Source organism: Onychostruthus taczanowskii, unplaced genomic scaffold (assembly GCF_017590055.1).
Source record: "Onychostruthus taczanowskii isolate IOZ18803 unplaced genomic scaffold, ASM1759005v1 scaffold79, whole genome shotgun sequence".
NCBI classification, from domain to species: domain Eukaryota; kingdom Metazoa; phylum Chordata; class Aves; order Passeriformes; family Passeridae; genus Onychostruthus; species Onychostruthus taczanowskii.
Genome location: NW_024505782.1, coordinates 2,911,996 through 2,933,725, shown reverse-complemented (window position 1 = coordinate 2,933,725; position 21,730 = coordinate 2,911,996). Strand labels below are relative to the sequence as shown.

At 46.4% G+C, this 21,730-nt stretch overlaps 1 protein-coding gene across 1 annotated transcript in view; it reads right to left on the bottom strand.

Moving 5' to 3' along the window:
* Positions 1-21,730, bottom strand: part of CTIF (cap binding complex dependent translation initiation factor) — a 147,916-nt gene that overhangs the window by 101,543 nt on the left and 24,643 nt on the right. Inside the window, exons 2-5 of the mRNA XM_041423585.1 lie at positions 18,102-18,314; positions 14,982-15,065; positions 4,053-4,175; positions 63-136 (exon numbers count right to left, since the gene is read on the bottom strand). Of these exons, the coding sequence (XP_041279519.1) occupies positions 63-136; positions 4,053-4,175; positions 14,982-15,065; positions 18,102-18,281 (461 nt within the window). The 5' untranslated portion in view covers positions 18,282-18,314. The remainder of the gene's footprint in view (positions 1-62; positions 137-4,052; positions 4,176-14,981; positions 15,066-18,101; positions 18,315-21,730) is intronic.

Sequence of the window (21,730 nt, the reverse complement as noted above, 5' to 3'; positions counted from 1 at the left end):
GACAAGGCATGGTCCATCCTAAGAGTCCATCTTTCTCTCAGAGCAATCTAAAACCAGCTTACCTGAAGGAGTCAAAGGTGTTGGCAGCCCAGATGTCTGTGCCCAGCATGTCAAGGTTGCTCTCCTTGTTGCCATTCTAGGAGAGATGGAAAGGTGGTTACTTATCAGGAGGAACATGGAGCTATCCTGACCAGGGCACAGCCTCTCCCACCAGCCACGGAGGTGTCTTGGCTCTGCACAAGTGATCCTGTGTTTCTGTGTGAATCCATGCAATGCAGAGACCCCTCACCTTCTGCAAAAGTGCACCGTGAAGGCAAGGAGTGACAGTGTCAGCCTCGGGAACACAGAGCTGTGCACAACATGGAGCAGACTGTGCACAAGCTCAGCTCTGACTCCAGCCCTGTCCTCCTTCACAATGTCCACAGCCACAATCCACCAAGGTCCAGGGGCCAGGCTGAGAGTCACAAAATCACAGAATCATTTAGGCTGGAAAAGATCTCCAAGACTGAGGCTAACCTGTGTCCGATCCCGCTTTGTCACCCAGCCTAGAGCACTTGAACATTTCCAGGAATGAGGATTCTACCAATGCCCTGGGCAGCCTGTTCCAATGCTTAACAATCCTCCCCATGACAAAATTCCTCCTGATGTCCAAGCTGAGCCTCCCCTGGCCCAGCCTGAGGCCGTTCCCTCTCCTCCTGTCCCTGTTCCCTGGAGCACAGCCCGACCCCCTCGGCTGTCCCCTCCTGTCAGGAGCTGTGCAGAGCCACAAGGTCCCCCCTGAGCCTCCTTTTCTCCAGGCTCAGCCCCTTCCCAGCTCCCTCAGCCTCTCCTGGGGCTCCAGCCCCTTCCCAGCCCCATTCCCTGCCCTGGACACGCTACGGCCCCTCAGTGTCTCTCTTGTCCTGAGGGCCCAGAGCTGTCCCAGCCCTGGAGGTGCCTCAGCAGGGCCAGCACAGGGGACATTGGCTGGGACAGCCCTGGGGCCACTGGCATCTTGCCCACCTGAGCACCCTGGATTCATGTCCAGCTGCTGGCACCAGCACCCCAGGGCCTTTCCCCATGGGCATTTTAAGAAATCTCCCGCCAACTGTGAAACACCTTGAATTTTCCTGTGCAGGCAGCTGCATCTGTCCAAATGTACAACCCAAAGACCTCACATACGTTATCCAAAGCCCCTTCACAGTCATGAGCCCTCACATGTCCTCCCTGCACAAAGAGGGCTGCTCTCTCCACGCTTTACAGGTGAAGTGTAACAGGTTGGATTTTGCCACTCAAGACCATTCAAGAAATCAGACTTGACTCAGTCTGGATGGATTGAACGCATTGCACGTAAGGAGTCCATATTAACCAATTTTCCCCTCAACATTTCTTATTCAGATTACTCACAATCTTGCACATATTCAGATTATTTAAGCAATTCAGTCCAAATGGTCCCACTCTGGCAAAACACGTGCTAGAGAAGGTGGATTCCATCAGCTCCCCATCATATAACTTCTGTCATTTTCAAGTATCATCAATATTAATATTAACCAAGACATTAGAAACTCATAAAAATTGTGGCCATTTCTTAATGAAGTCCCAGAGCTCAATCTGCTCACAAATTGAGCAACACTTTCCCAACCTATGTCAGGGACACATGCCCTTAGTGAACAGATGGTTACACTCTGCAGTCATTTCCAGCACAACCAATTTAGACACCAGAAACTCCAAACACAGACACCCTTTTTAGTCTCTTCCAAGAGGTTTATGGATTATGGTTTTAACCCCTGGGGATCTGCAAGCTGACATGTCTGTGCTCAGAAACAATTTACCAGAAATACATAACTCCTGTGATAAGTTACAGAAGATGAGCTTTTTATTTTAGGCAAATGTAAGCACGATTTTCTCCCACCAAGGAGAGGAACTAGTTTCTTAAATCCTTACAAGCATCCAAATGCAGTGGAATGGAAGCACACATGTGCAGGTTATCATAGCTGACACACAAAAAGAAGACACAAATCCATTTCAGGTGGCGAGGAGGTCAGGCAGGTCCAAGGCAGCAGCTGGGCATTCTCACCCAAAGCTGGTCCTCCTAGAAGATGTCCCCATAACCTCTTGGAGACACTCCAAGCATCAGCCAGACTCCAGAAAGACAGTGCCAGGGCCCAGTGATAACACACCTTGTCATTAAGTCGTGAGTCACTTCAAGTGTGGCCATTTCAAGACACCCATTTGGTCTCCTATGACCTTGTCTTTAGAACCAGTCTCTGTGTCAGCTCACAGGACAGGCAGCAGCCTTGCAGCCCTGGGCTGCAGGGAGCTTACTAAAATGCTCACAGCACAGTGCCAAGACTTAAAAATAAGACTTCAAAAAGCCAATTCTCAGATCCAGGTACAGAAAAAGATTAAAAATGGCATGTATTTAAGAAAAGCAGTGACTTGCTGTCAGTCCCCCCAGGACTGCAATTATAACCATCAGCAATTTCAACATGAAGCTCCCAGTGACCCAACCCACAGCTTTAGATAATCTTTTTTCACTGAGAAGGAGTTAGTACTGCTGAAAATTAATTAATTCACTCGGAATGATAATTGAGAGAGACGCTTTCAAGTGTAACACCAATACTCTGAGAGATGAGACATCCAGTAAAGCAAATCCTGCACACAGTCTGGTTTAAATGCATGTCCACAACCTCTGTCCTCCTGCCCCTGTGAGCACAAATGACCTCCATCCACTGCTGCCCAGCCCCTGGAGCAGCCCACACAAACAGGGATGGGCCCACGTGGACTCTGGCTGTTTACCATGCATGCAGCTTCAGCAAATTCCCCACAAAGTCAGCATTTGCATGCACGCAGCAGCTTTACAAAGCCCAGCTCAGCGTCCCACCTCTCGCTGCTCCTCATTACCATCCTCCAGAAAACAAATATGAAATCATGCTCTTTGCTACACAACTGCAACCAGGTTAAATCATCACTGCACACAGAACAACACCAAGTGGCCACCTGGGTCTCTGCAATAAATTCAGGGATTATCCTGTGCCATGTATTAAGCATTTTTCAGTTTTGAGCTGGAAGAGCTTTCCCCACTTTTCCTCCTTCTCAGCTGCCTACAACCCCTGGCTGCACTTTGGTAGAAAATAAAAAAAAGAATGAGATAGATACTGAACTGTCTGAAAAGGCTCCAATTCAGGGCTTCCCTGTTGAAAACTGCAAGTTGTCATGTGAAAAATACAGATAAAAAATTAGAAATTTTGAAGAAGACAGTATTGTCCCTGCTCAAAGAGGAAAGGATATGTTTGGTCTCATTCCCACCAGAAAGGACCATCACTTTCCAGATACAACCTGGTTCTGTGGGTCCTCTCCCATCACAGCATGGCTTAGAAGGAAAAGCTATTTCCTCAAGATCTTCAGGAGGATGAAATGGTTGAATGGACCAGGAATTTGACCACTGGTTCCAAACCTTAGCATCTGCCATCCATTTCTGCACAACTGCTGCTCCTGTGTGCATAAAGGAGAGTGACTCCAAGAGAAGACAGGAGGACACAGGTTGACTGAAACTAACAGGAATGGTCCCTTGTCTGAGTTCAATGATGGACCTAAACCCATATAGAAAGTTAATTCTTAGAGTCTTTTGCAGGGTAGGAAGATAACTCCCCATCTAGCCCTGCAGACAGCTCACACAGAAAGCAGCTGGACTTAAGGACACAATTTAACACCATCTATGTGCTACCCACTCATCTTTCAACTTCTAATGAAGACCTGCCAGCAAATAATTACAGACATCTCTTGATTTCTCAAAATTGAAATACTCCAAGACTTCAAATACAGAAAAAAACCCTCCATTTCCTTTGCAGTTAACCGGCTGACATGGGACTTCTTTCCCAAAGCTAAGGCAATCATCACACCTCAGCGGGTCACACACCATGAGTGAACCAAAGAGGTCCTTGAAGTGTCCTTCCCAGCTGACATGCACCCACGCCTGTGTGTGACACACACCACAAACATGTCGTGAGGGAGATGCCTCCAAGAAGCAGCAAGCAGGGGACACAGCTTCAGCACGTCACCACCAGGTATACCTTGGCTGATTGCCTGAACTGGCTGCTTCTCCTGTGGCTGCCAGACCTGGATCCAGAGCCCTGCCTGGAGCTCGACCCCGGCCGGGATCCTGTGCTCCCACTGCTGCTGTGATCCCACTCTTCCTGGAAACAACAAACAGGTTGCTTTAGTCAAGGACCACTCCATCCCACACACTCCAAAACCACCGACCTGATGGAACAGGAGAGCTCCAGCTCCCAGGCCACTCGTGCCTGCACCTACAAAACCATGCCCGTGACCAGCATCCTATCTGGGCTTCCTCTGACTCCTTTAACATGTTCAACTTAGATTGCAAAGGGATGACACTGTGGGAGGCTCTGATGAAGATAAAATTTGGCCCTAGTGCTCTAGTGTGTGCATGGGGAAAAAGAACACTTACCTTCTGTAGCTTCATGAGTATTAACTATGCATATTCATCAACCCCACGCCCTCTAAAGCTGCTGAAGGGCATTTGGACAATGTCCTTAATAACACGCTTTAACTTTTGGTCAGCCCTGAATTGAGCATTGGATGATGGCTGGTACCTCCCAACTGAAATATTTCCATTCCATTCCATTCCATTCCATTCCATTCCATTCCATTCCAGTGTTTTACAGACTCACAGAATATTCTGAGCTGGAAGAGACCCACAAGGACCATTGAGTCCAACTCTTAAGTGAATGGCTCATACAGAGATCAAACCCATGACCTTGGTGTTTTCAGCACCGTGCTCTGACCAACTGATCTAATCTCAGGGTCCATTCTATTCCCTTAATTCTCCTCCCAGACCCAAATAAACTTCTCAGCCAGTTTTCCCACTGCTCAACCCACTGTTGGAGTCCAGTTATTCACATGGTTGAGGACTCTTGTAGTTCACCAGGAAACTCATTACACAAATAACTATTTTTGTCTCTTAAGGAGCTGTGCCTGATGTTCTCCTTTATTCTCTCACTTGTTGTGCTGTCAAGCAAACTGCAGGTTTCTTGTTCAGCCCTCAAGGCATAATGACTCATTGAAAACCAGAATAACTCACCTGACCAGCTCTACCTAAACACCCCACAAGGTCCCTGCGGAAAAAGGTGGATATTGTCATGGCAATTGCTCCAAAAGCTTTGCTTAAAGGCTTGGGAAAGGCTTTTGAAGTGACCTAAAATGATTAAAACCCCATGATACCGCAAAGTGCAGAATATTCAACTCTTCCAAGTACTCTGAAAATCTGGGAAATAGAAAGGGAAGCCTGTGTTTTAGGGCTGGTGTGAGAGCTGACAACTTCAAGAGGGTTTCTCATGTCTCACACATTCTCATGGGACTACATGAGGTCCTGCAGACGCTGCCATGGGCTAAGGCAAGGGCAGGGCCACCTCAGCCTTCAAAGCCAAAAGGATTCACCACTCAATCTGCTTTTGAACACAACCAAGTCCAGGCCACTAACTTCAGGGCACAGACCAGGTCCCAGCTCCACCACTGCCACCTGACTTGGATGAGGCAGGAAGACAAATGCACAGCAGAACCTGAACTACCTAAGGTGATGCTACCCAGTGGTCCAGCATGGACCCTGATGCACATGAAATATGGAAGCATTCACCCAACACAAGGAATTGGAAGCCACACACTCCAGTGCTAGTTTCTGCACCACTCCAGCTGGACATTCTGCACTCTACAACCTAGTAAGTTTCAAGCAAGTTCAAATACATTGTGGTATTGACTTCAAAAGAGGCAATTGTCTGATTTTCAAGTTGTAGATAAATGAAATTGGAATGGTTGTGGTTATTTCCACTGTTAAGAAGTTAAAACACCTTCTTCTTCCCATCTTATCACACCATCAAGTCTCCCAATGGCTGAGAAACACTAAAAGGCACAAAAGGAGTTGCTCAATTGGCATGAAGGGATAAAAATTGTGGTGGATGTCAGGCAAGCCACTTTAGGAAGGCCTGGGGAAGAGCCAACCTTTTAGGAATCCTGAGAAGTGGGAAATACCTCCTTTGACATGGGAAGTATGTGCACCAGCTGAAAAGGTGGTTGGGAGAAATGCACCTTCTCTGCTTGATGTTTGAAGAATTAATTGTATCCTACACACTGAACATCCTGTTCACACACACATACAAAATTTCTGTGCCAAATGCTGCAGGTCAGCACATGCATCCTTTGCTTCAAAAGGCACACTTAAAAGAAAAACTGTTCACTTATATTCAGTAGATCCATCTTTTAGGAGTGGTTTTCTGCAGACAATCCAAGATGTTGCGAATTCCAGAAATGCAGCTGTTGTGAGAAATCAGAATATTGGTATCACTATGCATCAATGTCACTGGATACAGCACAAACCAGTTAGATCATAATCATAGCTGATTTTAATAAACCAGCTTGTCTCCTGGCTCTAACTCATGGCCTGGGGCTTTCACCCTCTTTACCTTCCTTACCTTTATTAAGCACTGATACTAATATTGAAAACCAAATAATTTTTAAAATAAAATTTCTACATTAAAAACTGTTGAAACATCTGCTGAAGATGCAAATGGTCCAAAACTGAGTACTACCTGAATATACTCATGTTCAAACTCACCAGCACAGCCAAGCTCTGTATTTCCCCCAAATTTCTGACTAATTGCCACAGATTAACAACTTTTTACTGGTACATTACTGAAGGGAATTGAAATCTCCAGAATGAAAACACGATCCCCAGAAACAATCCCACATGTTTCTGATGGCTTTGTGTCCTGTAGTAAAGCTCTTTCATGCTAAAATGGACCCTCTCTGCAGACCTTCTGTGGGAGCTGGGATGCTCACACCAACCTCACGGGTGATGCTCAAGGAGTGGGTGAGAGTATGCAGGTAATGATTGTACCTTAAAAAAACACCCAAGCAGCAAAACCCCTCCCCCAGCACCACCGCAAAGCCCATAAAAACTCATTCCCAGACTCCAGAGGCTGCTGGAGTCCAGCAGAAAGCCGTGGCTTGGCACTGGTGAGATGTGGCAGTGCTCTTCCTCCATCCTGTGTATGCTCCACACACAACTCCTGCTAAACAAACTCACTGTACTGCAGGAACAGAGCTGACTGCCAAGCTGACAAACACAGAAGAAACAGCTGCAATGGCACAAAGGTCTCTGCTCCTTGCCTCCTGCTGACCCAATTCCCCATCGTCTGGTCCCATTACTCTGCCGTGCCCTTAAAAAACCAAGAATCTCCCAGTCTCAGTTCCCCAAAGAGTCCTTGAGCTCTGGCTTACAGATCTCATTTGGGCTCCTCCATCTACCATTTGTGGTCTACACTCACCAGCAGGAGATGGGACCTCTGAGCCACACTTTGGGACTGGGAGGGAAAACACCATCCCTCTAGAGACTGGTTCCCAGGAGCTGCTCAAACCAATGCCAATCCTTCTGGCCAAGCTCTGCACCTTCTCAGGAACAGCCAGGCTCAGGAACATTACCACTGCCAGCAGCCCTCCTTTGGAAACCAGCTGTCAAATCCAACATTTGCATTTTAATTAGCAGTAATCGTATGTTTCATTTACACTGCAATTTTCACCTTTGCAGTGAGCTCTTTGAGGCATGAACTAATTAATCCGGCTGCCTTTGCCAGCTCAAGAGTTAATATTTTCTGCTGCTTCAGTGCAAGTTTGAAAATCCTATTTACAGAAAAAGAAGATAAGTTTCCCCAGTGCAGAAGCCATAAATGGAAACACAGTGATCACCTACGTGGCTGTTCTCAGTGAAGATAAGTATGGGTGAGGCGGGCTGTGCTGGTAGAGATGCAGATCAACCCTGGCAGCAGCACAAGTTTTTAAGTGTCCTGAAGATATCAGTGGATTTTGGATGGGATTTATGTCCAATTGTATGTAAAAATTTCAATATTCAATGTACAGCATTCATGGGTTGGCCAGAGGAAAAATAACAGGAAGCTGTCAGAGTTCTCAGGACCCCAAAAATCTCTGAGATATTCCCCAGCATGACAAGGTCTCACATCTGTACCCAGGATCCCTAGATCAAGCTCTGGTGTGTCCTTCAAATGGTTCCTCAATTCTGATCTTACTCCTGGTCAGAACAGAAGACATCTATTGTGTAAAAGGCCCTTTTAGAGGTTTTTCTGCAGTGGAGGCTTTCACACACCAAATTTGTGCTGCTGCCAAATCTTCCTGTTATGCAGAATTTTTGCACTGCACTCCAAGTACCTCCCTAGACCTATTCCAGAAAAAACACTCCAATTTTAATAAGGAAAACCAAAGGCTTAATTATTTTAGTAACTCAAAATACACCTTAAAAAAACCCAACAAAAAACCAACCATAAGATTAATATCTTAGTAGGCTAAACTTTCTAGCTTTTTTCTCCTCAAAGTATTACATAATGCTGTAAGAACATCAGAAACTGTTATAAAAATGTGATGTAGAAGCCCCCCACTGCTCCTTCCCTTCCCAGGTCTATGTCCACTTTTCCCAGCCCTCTCCAATCTGCAGAAGGGACACCAAACATCACTTTGAGATCTTCTTTCACCAGGGAAGGTAAGGTTTTATCTATACTTGTGTCATAATACAGGGCCAAAGGACCTGATGGACTTGGAAGTAGGAGGTTAAGCTTACAAGATCTTTCTGGGCTATTTGGGAAAGGACCAAGCCTATGTGGTTGTATTTTTTGGACAACACTGGAAGTGCCATGATAGCCAAGGATGTGCTAGATAGCTCATTTGCACACAAGGATGAAGGAGGAAGATGATGAAGAGGAAGACTGAGGGCTCTCAGAATGGCCCTGAGAACTCCAGATGTGCTATGGAAAGCCATCAGCAAGGCCCTGTCCCAACCTCAGCAAATGGCTCATGTCATCCCTTCCCTCGAGAACTCCAGATGTGCTATGGAAAGCCATCAGCAAGGCCCTGTCCCAACCTCAGAGGAAATGGCTCATGTCATCCCTTCCCTGTCTAGAGCTCCAGCACTGACTGATCTGTTCATCCAAACCTGGAAAGAGGAGACCTCAAAGGTAAATCAAGTCTCACAAAAATAAGAGTGTAGGAAGCTGTACAATGGGCAGACAGGCAACACCCAGTCTTCTCTAGCCAAATAGAAAATGAGGGTGACAAGATGTCCTCTCATGTGAGCCACTGGTGACACCAGGCCCAGAAGACACCTTCCCCCACCCTCAGTAAGCAGCAGCAGTTCTCCAGAGCAGGCAGCAAGGCAGTGAAACATCTCCCTTCCAGACCTCCTGACACCCAAGGAGGTGTCTGCTCCACATGAGGCACTGCTGCTTCAGGAGAAGCCCAAACAGAAGTGCCAGAGAAGGTTACACCTCTACATTAGCTGAAGGACTTGATTTCTTTCTCAGCAGTGCTCTCCAACCAAAACTGAGCAGGGCTGCATCCACTAAATGAGGAAGCATCACCCAGTAATTACAGGCAGAAAAGTGACTGGTTTTCTCAGAGCTGCTCTTTGCTTTGGGCAGGTCACCCCACCTGAAGTCCTGCTCTCTTCCTCCATCAGGCAGGCATGCATCAACATGTACTCACTGGCAAAGCCAGTGTCTGTCTCTTGCTTTCTCTTTCTCTTTTGGAAACACAAAATCAGTGTCTGCAGCATCCACCTGCCCCAACAGGTCCTCACCATGGTGGACAACCTCAGCCAAGTTCAGGGTACAAACTGCCCCTGGACTACGACATGAGCAGGCCAACGAGATGGAGAACCCCAAACGTATTCCCCAAACATGGAACTGTTGGAGCAGGTCCAGAGGTGGCCATGAGGTTGATAAAAGGACTGGAGTACCTCACCTGGAAGGACAGGCTGAGAAAGTTGGGGCTGTTCAGCCTGGAGAAGAAAAGGCTGTGTGCAGACCTCACAGCACCTTCCAGAATCTGAAGGGAGCCTAAAGGGAAGCTGGAGAGGGACTCTGCATCAAGAACCACAGTGACAGGACAGGGACTAATGGGTACAAATTGAAAGAGGGGAAATTTAGGATATTAGGAAGAATGTTTTTACTGTGAGGGTGATGAGACACTGGCCCAGGTTGCACAAGGAGGTTGTGGATGCCCCAGCCTTGGCAGTGCTCATAGCACATAAGGCCCTGAGCAACCTGTTCTAGTGGAAGGCGTCCCTGCCTATGGCAGGTGGATGACTTTTAACATCCATTCCACCCCCTGAACATTCTATAATTTCTGAAAGTCCTTCCAGAGTTATCTCCTTTGTTTTCTTTCAGATCTGGACCCAAGGAGGGGCAGCTCATACAGGCTGTCCACCAGCAGAGGGAAAATGAATTACAAATTTAGTCAGGAGATCCTGCCAATCCACTGTCTCTCCAGCCCTATTCTCAGCCAAGAATTTGGGGCATTACATGTTGCCAGCTGATATCACCGGACTTCAGCCAGCAGGACAATTTCACTGCTAACTTCAGTTAATCTGGACCCAGTGACATGTTCCCTGTCCAAGACCATGATCCCTTCCCACAGGCTTCTGAAGCATCCACCAGGCAGGATCTCCTGGTGGCTGATCCCAGGAAGTCAAGCAGCACTGATGCCTGCAAAAGAAAATTTTCTGGAACTGTGAAAGAAATCTGCACAGATAATTTGATTTTTCCACTCTCCATTAAAACTGAGCTCCTCTGTGCACTGAAACCTGCTGTTACCCAAGAGACAGCCTTCACACATTGCCCCACACCTCCGATTGCCTTTGCTTTGGCAACATGGCAGCTTTTCCAGCCGTGACTGCGAGATGTGCACATGGAATGACAAGACCCTAAGGTCTCATTCCATCCCCTGCCATGGGCAGGGACACCTTCCACTGTTCCAAGCCCTGTTCAGCCTGGCTTTGGACACTTCCAGGGATCCAGGGACAGCCACAGCTGCTCTGGGCACCCTGTGCCAGGGTCTCCCCACCCTCACAGGCAAGAATTCCTTCCCAATATCCCATCTAACACTGTTCTTCCCAGCAGGAAGCCATTCCCCCTTGTCCCTCCAGGCCCTTGTCAGAACTATTATGCTAGCACAGTTAGGGATGCTCTTTACTCCAGGCAGTCTGATATCCAGCCAAGGCCCAAGAGTGCAAACCCACCTCCCCACCCTGCCACCACGTGCTGCTGTTTCTGCTGGTTTAACAGGAGGGCAAAGTCATCTTCCTTCACCAGCAGCTCCTCAGGGAGGACAGGACAAGGGTGCTACAGGCAAGCTGTGGGATCATCAGGTGTGATCTACACACCCTGCCTGCTCCTTCACTGCTCAGCAGATTGGCAACACAACCATCAACTGCAGGGGCCTCTGAGGGCCCAAACCCTGTACCAAGTTCCTGCTGCACCTGGTGGGGCATGGACACAAGCAGTGGAAAGAAAGCAAGTCCTGTTTGCTGCCAACAAACAGGTTTTTCCTTGGTGATGATGGGTGACAGCCAGTGACGATGGGGGAAGGAAGGGACGTGGCCAGGAAGAAGGATTTCCAGCTCTCCATCTCCCACTGCCTGGAGAAATAGCACAAACCCACAGAGTTGTTCTGGTTTTTGTTAATGCCTTTTACATAAGAGGAGCCTGGGATGGAGGTTCTGCCAGGCCTTTCATGTACCAAGAGCTCTGCTGGCTCCCTCAATATGCACCATACCAGATTTTTTTACTTAATGAATTGCTCTCAGAAATATATCAAAGAGCTTCCTACTTGCCACAGCCTCACAAGGGGAATGCAAATAAAGTATTATATAAAAACTTCCCAATGGCTCTTTTTGGGGAAGAAAAAAAAAATTCAAACATAAAAGAGCTTAAAATTATTCCATTATCTAAACCTTCCTCATTTATAGAAGCAGTAAAGTGCTTAAATAATGTTTTGAGTACCTGGTCTTTGCCCCAGAGGCTCACACTCAGTGAGACCTGGCAAACTTTCTGGGGGTTTAGTGGAACATGGCCATGCCATGCAGCAAACAGAGAGATCCCAGTAGGAAACAAGAATTACAGATGAGCTGAATGTAATTGCGAGACCAGAATTTTCTCAGCACATGAGATCACAAAATGTATCTCAGGAGATTCCCCCATGAGCACACCATCTTCTCACAGCCACCTGCCCACAGAATTGTAAAGACCAGGAGATTTCAGGGGGAATTTTCTCTGTTTTTAAGCCACTGCTTTGCATGGGATGCCTATGTGCCAGCCTATGGGAACTGACTCTAAGTCTCACACAGGTGCTAATACAGGTCTCACCAAGTAGTGCAAGACAGGACAAGTCTGCGGTGCTGTCTTCCAGAGATACCCAACACCATCAGAAATCAGCCATTTAGGAATATCCTGAACTGCAGGTTGCATCAAGACACTCAATTTTTACCCTTATATTGTATTTTATTCAGAAATTGCTCCAACCCCCTCACTTGTGCAACAACCAGTAGATGCTTATATACACACATACTATATAAAAATGCATAACACACGCACACACAGAGTAAAAAAAAAAAATCTTTGTCTTATTTTTCTTAACCTTGCTGGATCATATAGCCCAGAATTTCAAAAGCATCAAGTACTCAGGGATTCATAGGGGAATTTTTCAGGCAGGGGAAAATCATCTTCTCTCTAGGCTTCCCTATAACCTTTATGAAGCCAATTACTTCTGAAAAAGCAAGACTGGACTACTCTGTCTTCACAGAAAATGAACCACATGCTGAATATATTTCCAGGACTAACCTAGATTTCCATATAAATGCCCTTTCTGATGGCCACGTGAGGCATACCATGGTCACTGATACATAACCCACATTTTCACATTAGCTGAAGCCAGCAGAAATCTCACATCCAAGTATTTTTCAAGTATGACTGGCAACACAGAGATCTCAGCTGGAAACACAATAGGAAAACTAGGAATTACATTTCCTGCCCAAACCCCTCAAATACCTAAAAAACTGTAACAAAAAATCCCCATCAGAACAAGAAAAAATCCCCAAAACAAAACCAAAAAACCAAAACCAAACAAAACCCAAACAACACAAAAAAAACACCCCCAAAACACAACCCCTTCCTCCATTGGGAAATAATTAGCTGCTTTCTTCCTTAGCAGGTTTGAAAAGTGATTGATAATTTTAATTCAGGATAAGCATGTTAGGAATGACTTTTTAAAAAAAATATTTAAAGATTTTTGTGAAAACAGCCAGGAATGGTAGGAAACTGCACTTGGTCCTCACCAGCAGCATTTATCTCATATATCAGTGACAGTGAGAGAAATGCTTGCCTGGACAGAGGAACAATAGCTTGCAGCTCCTCTTTGGTGCCAAGGAAAATTTGTTACTCACAGTTAAAGGAAGCCAAACATGGAGAGAGATAATTACTAGCTCTGCTGCAGGCTGGGAGAGAGCCCAAACACAGGGTAAGCAGCTTGGGCATCAGCGAATGGTGTTTGTGTGTAGGAAAGGAGCTCCCTGTAGGACAAGATCAAACACATTTAATTCCCAGAGGGGGAAAAAAAAAAAGGCAAGAAAACAAAACAAAAAACAAAACAAAACAAAACAAAACAAAACAAAAAAAAAAAACCAACCAAAAAATCAACCAACCAAACAAACAAAGAAAACCCCATGTAAGCTGAAACAAAAGAGTGCATGGCATTAGGCATATGGAGGATGTCAGGAAAGTAACACCCATGCATGACTCCTGCTTCCTCCTGTGGTCCCCACCAGCCACTGGCACATCAGCAGAGCCTTTGGGTGAAGGGCCAGGGACCTTCTTCCCTAGGGAAAACCTCTGATCCACCTAAGGAAGCCCGATGGAAGTGGCCAGCCTCCCAGGTGAACATCCATCAGCTGTCTGCAGCGCTGCAAGGCAGCCTGGATGACGTTTTGCTGCTGAATATTTTGAAGCAGATCACAGCTGTAATAAATTAAATCCACAGCTCCGTCTGGCACCTTCAGGAGCTCATCAGAAGCAGTGCCTCTGTTCAGCACACACCTTCCCACAAAGCAACACCCTGCCTTTGTTGGGTAAAGGTGTTGGTAGAGGCACTACCAGCATCCCAGGGCCATGGCAAGGACAGGATGCCTAAGCTCCGTCCCTCAGCCAAGAACTTCCAGCACGGTTCCATGGGAGGAAGCTGTGCCCAAAATGAGAGCTGCAACATGCCCTGCTCAGACTGGCACAGCCTCTTTTACACCCTGAAAGGGGCTCCCAAATTCCCCCTCATGGATCCCACGCACAAGACTGCATTTGGAGGACATCAAGCAGAGCAAGAAAATGAAAACCATCAACTCGAAGCCTTTTCTCTGGCTGGGACACCCATCAGCCACAGCAATTGGAAATGCTGTTTCCTCTTCCCTCAGATGCCTAAATTTCACATCTTCTCAAGTAAGTGCTGCTCTCACAGAGCTGATGGTCTCATGGTGACACAGCAGCTTGTCTATCCGATGAGAATGATCAAACACAAGCCCCCACCCAACCCAGCCCTCTACCATGAGGAGGGACAGCCACCTCCAGGAGTGCTTGGTAGACACTCCTTACTCGTGTTCACACCACGTCCAAGCACCAAAACTGACTCACACCAGGCTCCTGACACTGCACAACCAACACAGGCTCTCAAGCACGTGCAACTTTGCTTCTTCTGCCAGCTCACCCTCTCAGCTGTGTAATGCTCTTCCCTTGTGCTGCAGCACACAACAGAGAAGCCCAGCTTCGCAAAGACCCCTCATTCCAGCTACATCTCATCCTTCCAAGTCAGCTCTGATGCTCCTAACAGCTTCCTCACACAGGTGACAATAAGAAAGTCTTCCAGAATAAGTGTGACACTCCTTATTTTTTCCCCTTTAAGCTCCTGGTGAAAGCACCCACCTGCACATCAGGATGTTGCCCACCTCCCATGGTCTGGGCAGGAATGAGCATTCAGATGCCAAGCAGAGGGACACATCTCCCCTTCCATGGGAGAGGGAAAGCTGGCAGCACCTCCCAGGCAAGGCAGTATAAGAAATAAAGGCAAAGGTCTGGGGAGGAGGAACTAAACACAAACCCTACCTGGTTATGTTCGTGAGACGACGAGCCCTTCCCTCGGGATGGGGAACAGCTGCCATCAAGCTGCTCGCTACAATCCGCCGTCCACTGCAAAAGGGATGAAAAAAGGGATTGTGTAAAATAATAGCTGGGCTGGGCAAAACTGCTGCGTCAGTCCACAGTGCACAGCAAACACCGTCCCGCCGCGGGCATCGCTGCACACGTGTGGCACCCCCTCCTTTTTGAGGATGATCCCAAAGGCTTTGGATTGGAAATGCTCCACCCGCTGACAGTGGGTAGAGGGAAGAAGCAGCAACAACTCCAGGAAAGCATTTGATATGGTGCTTTGCAATAAAATCCAGCCCCAATACCTCCGTGCTTGGAACCCCAGGTGTGTGATACACACTAGGGTGACTTACCACTCATTTCCATGGAAAGCTGCAAAATTTCTGCTTTTCCCAACCCTTGTTTCCAACTCTATTTTCTTCAAGGGCAGATAAATGCCCTGAGCAGCCAACACCCCATGTCTCAATTTTAAACAAAACAGAAAATGAATATGGAAGCTGTAGGTTTGGCCACTGCCATATGTGGCCATAGAGGATTACCAGATTTCTAGGCCAACTTCCCCCAAGGATGGGCAGCAAGGTGCCTCCACAAAAATAACTGAATGTAGTGTCATTTGTTGCCTTATTTTTTTTCCCCTAAAGAAATGTAAGGCTGCATTATACTGGTGAAAAAAAAAAAAACAAACCAAATCCAATTTTCACTAGACAAACATCAAAGGTGCTGCTTAATTCTAAAGTCATTCTGTTACTCCTTCAAGAAAGTGGAGACTGACCAGCCCCACTTCTGAGGTCTTCCATGCTGGAAGCACTTGGCTGCTCCAGAGACACTCAAGGCTTGGTACCATCACCAAGGATGATGTGCCAAGAAAATGAAAACTCATTTCCATACCAACAAGCACCTGAGAGCTCCGTGACAGGTAAGGATGAGGCCACAAAATAAGAGTCTTCTTACAACTGTCCATGATCCCTGCCCTCATCAGAGAGCCTGTTCTAGCCCACAGATGGGGGGGTTTCAGTCTCTCCTCATTAAAGAGCTGCCCATCACTCTCCTGCCACTTCTGCTGAGCCCCCTGGGCAGGCTCATGATGCCATCACTCTCGAGAGCCTTCTATTTACCAGATGTATCCCTATCTGCTTTAACAATTTTGAGTGCAACCACATGCCTGGAAAGGTCTCTCAAGGTACAAGCTCACTCATTATCTCCACAGCAAAATAAAATCACCTTTTCCCCTCTGGTTTCTCCTCTTTTTTCCTGGTGGGAGCAAGGTTGGGGAAATCCCCATCAGGGGAACATCCACATTTTGGCATTCTCTGAAGTGGCAATGGATTCAGCTTCCCTGGGAGCTAAGTGAGGAGGATGTGCCTTTCCTTCCCTCCCCCAGCAAGGAGAGCAGGTGTCCAGGGATGTAGTACCATCCAAGCAACTCACACACACATGGCTGAATAGATTTATCCACTCTCAGGCAGGGAAAACATCACAGCCATAAGGAAACAAACTGCAGAGAGATTAAGTAACTTGCCCAACATTAAAGATTTAGTTTCCGGCAGAGCCTTGCAGTTAAAAACAATTTCCTTGGTCTCAGCTGAGTGCCTTTCCCTTAAATCCATCTTTCTCCCTCTAGCTCTCATTAATGAGGGAACGTGCCACCTTCCATCAGGCTGGCTTTCCACCAGGGTTACTCCAGCCAGCTGCAGGATATGTGTCTGTTTATTCCTTGCTTTGCTAAGAACTGATCAGGAAGAGAAAATCAGAAATAAAAAATCCTGATTATTTCTTCTAGGTGGAAAAATGAAAAAAACCTTTGTGAGGCATGAGATAATTTCTTAGTGCATCCATTAAGACATGGCTTGATAAATGCAAGTGACCTACAGTGAAAGCCCACCTTCACTTTTTGTCCAAAACACAGCCCTAGAAATAAAAAATGTTGCATTTTGATAGAGTTCCACAACAAATCCTACTAAAACTTCTGCATCAATGGTCTGGGGTACAATCTCATTTAGCTGCTTCATTTGAGTTGCCTCTATAACTGGTTTAATTAAAAGATTTAATATTCAAATCTTTCGTTATTACGAATTTTTCCTTCAAAATAAAACCCAGACATCTTGAAAGAGAACACTCTCAGAACTGACATTAAAAACCCAGCAGCTCCTTTTTTTCCACGGCAAGTCAGGAAGTAAAGCTAAAATACGATTTCCACAAGTGGAACATGGATTTTAAGGATCCATCAAGGATCCTTAAAGGATCTCAATGCAGAAAATGCACACAAGCTGCCATGAGAATTAGAAATTTTTGTCCTTAAGATGCAGAGGGAGCCTGGACTTATTGGCAGAGCAGTGGACAGGCTGGAAGAGGTTACAAAACTTTGTCTCTTAATTTATTTCTAATTCAATACTACTTTTGAGCTTGACACATTAATAAGCAGAACTTGTCTATTTGACCTGAAGCCCCTACAAAGCATCACTTCAAACACAGACATCTTCCAGCCTTGGGTTAATAAAATACACTTTGGATCACTAGATTTTTAAATATATTTTCTCCCACTTCTAAGGGCTTTGATCCTCAAATTGTAAAAGACCTCTTCACCAGAATCTATTCTCAAAAAGGTTCCTTTGTTTGGTAATTTCTTTACACTGAAATGATATAAAATAGGTCTAGAGCTCTGGGTCAGATCCTCAGCTCCAGCAAACCTGCAGAGTTCAGACAGATCAGATCAAACACTGCTGATACCAGATAAAGATGGGATCCTTCACATGTAGAATCATGGAATGGTTTGGGTTGGAAGGAACCTTAAACCCCATCTCATTCCACCCCCTGCCATGGGCAGGGACACCTTCTACTGTCCCAAGCTGCTGCAAGCCCCATCCACCCTGGCCTGGAACACTTTCAATGACACACCTCGAGACCATAAAAAACCAAACCCAGAATCAGGAGGCTGCTACCAGCAGCTTGGAGACCTCAAATACATCCCCAAACAAGCGAGCTGCCCCAAAACCCAGCGTTTTATCACATCCAGCTTCATATCCAAACCCTGAAAAAGCTACTTCAGCTGAGAACACACTCTGGGAGCCCCTCTCCCACCTGTGAGATGTGGGACTGCGTTTTCTCGCTCTCGCCGTCGCCCTCGGTCTTGTCGGTGAGCAGCCCCTGGACCTGGTACTCCAGGACGTAGCTGTCGATGAAGCGCTCCAGCTCCTCGATCTCCTGGGAGCGGCTGCTCCCTGCCTCCGAGGAGGCCGACGCCACCGAGGAGCTCTCCATCCCTTCAGGGGACACGCCGGGAACACAGGGGGCCTGAGGAAGCGGGACAAAAAAAGACAGCAAGGGATTATTTTCCAGTAATTATGAAAAAGATTTAAAAAACCCCAGCAGACAAAGCCTATCGGTTACCACGCGCAGGATGTTTTTTTTTGCTGTACATCTGCATTTCCAGTACAATTTCTAATAATCCTAGGTGGTTGCATTTAGGGCTTCCAGGCATGTAAAAAATGTTCCGTTTCTGTAATATTCCTGCATTTAAGGACAACAGACATTTCCTGGCCTCCTGCTTAAAACCCAAACTACTGAAAACCTCCAGACATACGCACGAGAGACAAAAATGTCACACTAAAGTGCTTAATTTAATAAATCCATAGCACTAGTTCTGGATATGGGTGAGAAGCTGGGGGTAATGGACAAGGGCAAGGAAGAGGATGATAACTGAAAAGCTTCTCTAGGGCAGTGGCAGTAAATAATGCTGAGATAATGGTGCGGGTGTAAACAGTCCAGTGAGGAGGTGAGATAGAGATTACAACAGAATTCACTTTTAAGACCTCTCACTGCAGAAAATTGCCTCTATAGGAGACGTAGGGGATTTATAATTCTTTTCTCCTTCCTACTTCTCCAGGTCTCAGTGACTAACATCTTAAAGAAGGGAAACCACCAGCTCCTGGGCTGGGCATAGCACTGATCTCTGCTCCCTCTGACAGGGACAGGACCCATGCAAATGTCTGCAGCTGTGCCAGGGAGATTTAGGTTGGAGATCAGGGAAAGGTTCTTCCCCAGAGGGTGCTGGCACTGCCCAGGCTCCCCAGGGAATGGGCACAGCCCCGAGGCTGCCAGAGCTCCAGGAGCCTTTGGACACCCTGCCAGGGATGCTCAGGGTGGGGTTGTTGGGGGTCTGGGCAGGGCAAGAGCTGCCGATTCTTTGGTGATCCTTGGGGGTCCCTTCCAGCTTAGGATATTTTATAATTCTACATTTGGAAAAAACAAGGCTGTGCCCCAGTGTCTTGTGGTAAATCTCATACTCCTCCCTTCCTGTAGCTGGGAGGGAGAAGATATGGGAGCTGCCAGCACTCTGCAGGACACAACAACTTCACCTCCCACCCTCTCCTTCACCAGGAATGGGTAGTTACAGTCTGCTTTGAGACAAGTAAAAAATCACCAGACAAATCCAGTCACATGCTATCCAGAATGAAACAGAGAGGGAAAAAAAAAAAAAAAATCTGTTCCCAGCTCATGTAGTTTCTAGCTCCTGAACTATTTTCTCCTCTGTCACTTCTGAACAATTGTGGCTTCATTTGTAAACTGCCGAGAATGAGCAGTTCTGACCTAAGGATTTCATCTGCTCAAGGAATTATTCCCAAATGTGCTCAGACTGTCAAAAAGGCTCATTATGTAGACCAATATCACACATTCGCTCCTGAGCAAAAATCATATGCCATATTAAAAAGGACAAAGAAAAAAGAAGAAAGTGAAGAAAGAAAAAAAGAAGGAGCCCCAGAGAGTGTGGAGTCCTGGAGGAGGGCATGCTTCTCCCCTTTTCACTAATTAGTGCCAATTACAAAAAGGAAAGCACCAATTATCAAACAGGAAGTGCTAAAGAAAGAGTTGGGAGAATACAAGGCTCCCATGAGTGCTGGAGGGGTGTGATGGCATCGAGAGATGGCATGGGGCAGGGGACAAATTATACAGGTGGCATCACTCAGGATGGAGTGAGCAGGGTCAGAGGTCATCCTCCATCTCACTGGGCCACACATTACCCAAGCCCAAAGGTTTTTTTGCCTATTTCAGGGTTTTTTGAGGGTGGCACTGGAGGAAATCAAGGCTGGGGCACTGCTCCCCCTTGAATACCCATGATAAAACCTGAAGTAGAGGAAGAGCTACCACATGCCTCATTTTTGGGGTGCTCACCACAGGGCACAACCAGCATTTTGTCAGGTAGCAACAGGAGAGACGGCAAACTGAAAGGAAACATGTTCATCAGAAGTCACCAGGTCCAGCAAACAAACACAGACCACATATCTGAGATATTTGTGGATCTCCAGTGGGAAACTCTAAAACAAATTCATCTTGTGGTAGCTTCACCTGTCTCTAAAGGAAACCATCACTCAACAGGAAGAAAACTCCTGCTCTTCCTGGTGATCTGTGCCTGGAGCTAGTTTCTCACCTCACCTCACCCTCAAAACACATACAAAAAAGGTTTTCAAAGAAAAACTAAAACCCACTTGAGCATCAAAACACTTACTATCTTCCCACACTGAGCAAACAAATGTTGGTGAGAGCTCCTGATGAAGCAGTGATCCCTTGGATTTGTGTTTGCTCAGCACCTACCACAAAGGATTCACCAGGTACAAACAGAGATCAATCTCAAATTTGCTTTTTTTTTTCCTATTTCCCCCTTCCTTCCACTCTACTTTGCCAAAGCACAGAGCTTGTAAGTTTTGGGGGTTTGAAAATTACCTTCCAAATCTTTCCTATCTCTGACAGTGTTCAAGGCCAGGTTGGATGAGACTTGGAGCAACCTGGTGCAGTGGAATATGTCCCTGCCTATGGCAAGGGGATGGAACTAGAGGACCTTGAAGGTTTCTTCCAACTTAAAACCTTGTAAAACCCTATGATTTTACAAAGCCCATGCTTGTGCTTGTTACTGTGACCACAAAAGAAGGAATCATCAGCAGAAAAAGTCAATAGATGTATAAACTGTTTATTACAACTTAGTAATTATTAGCATACTGTAATGTATAATTATTATTAATAGCTATTATTACAGGTGATCTAAATGAGATTCTTGCTCTAGCAAGATTATAAAGTTTTTTTAGCAATTATACAGTTTTACCCTTCATCAGCAAATAATAAGAACAAGCCTTTTTTGTGACACTTGTAAGCTCCTTCCCTTTCTCCCAAAGGTGCTACATGCTTGTTGAACTTGGAAAGAAGCGGTGAGTTTGACAGGTGAAGAACATTAATGGAGAAGGAGCCCACTTTGGGTTGGGAGGCAACAGGAGAGTGGAACTTGCAACCAAAGTGATTTAAGAAGTGGTAAGTCCATGATAAGAAGAACACAGAAGGGCAGAACAGTGATGCATTTCCATCAGGTCACTGGAAGCTGGGCCCCACATGCACATCCTCCCCAGGGAGCAGCTCCAGCCATTCCCCTCCACGCCAAAAGCTCTCCAAAATCTGGACTGCAGCAGCCAGGCAATGCCAAGACAGAACAGCAGGGCAACTTCCCACAGATTGTCCCCTGGGATGAGACTCACCTGTGTCCCAGCCAAGGGACTCCAGGCTCCAAAACAAGCTTCTGGTCAAAACCATGCTGGTACAGTAACATTGCACCAAAACTGCTATCATAAAGAGATCTTCCTAAAACGATTCTTACAGAATCATTGAATCATGAAATTGTTTCAATTGGAAAGCCCTCCAAGACCACTGAGTCCCCTCCCCTGGCA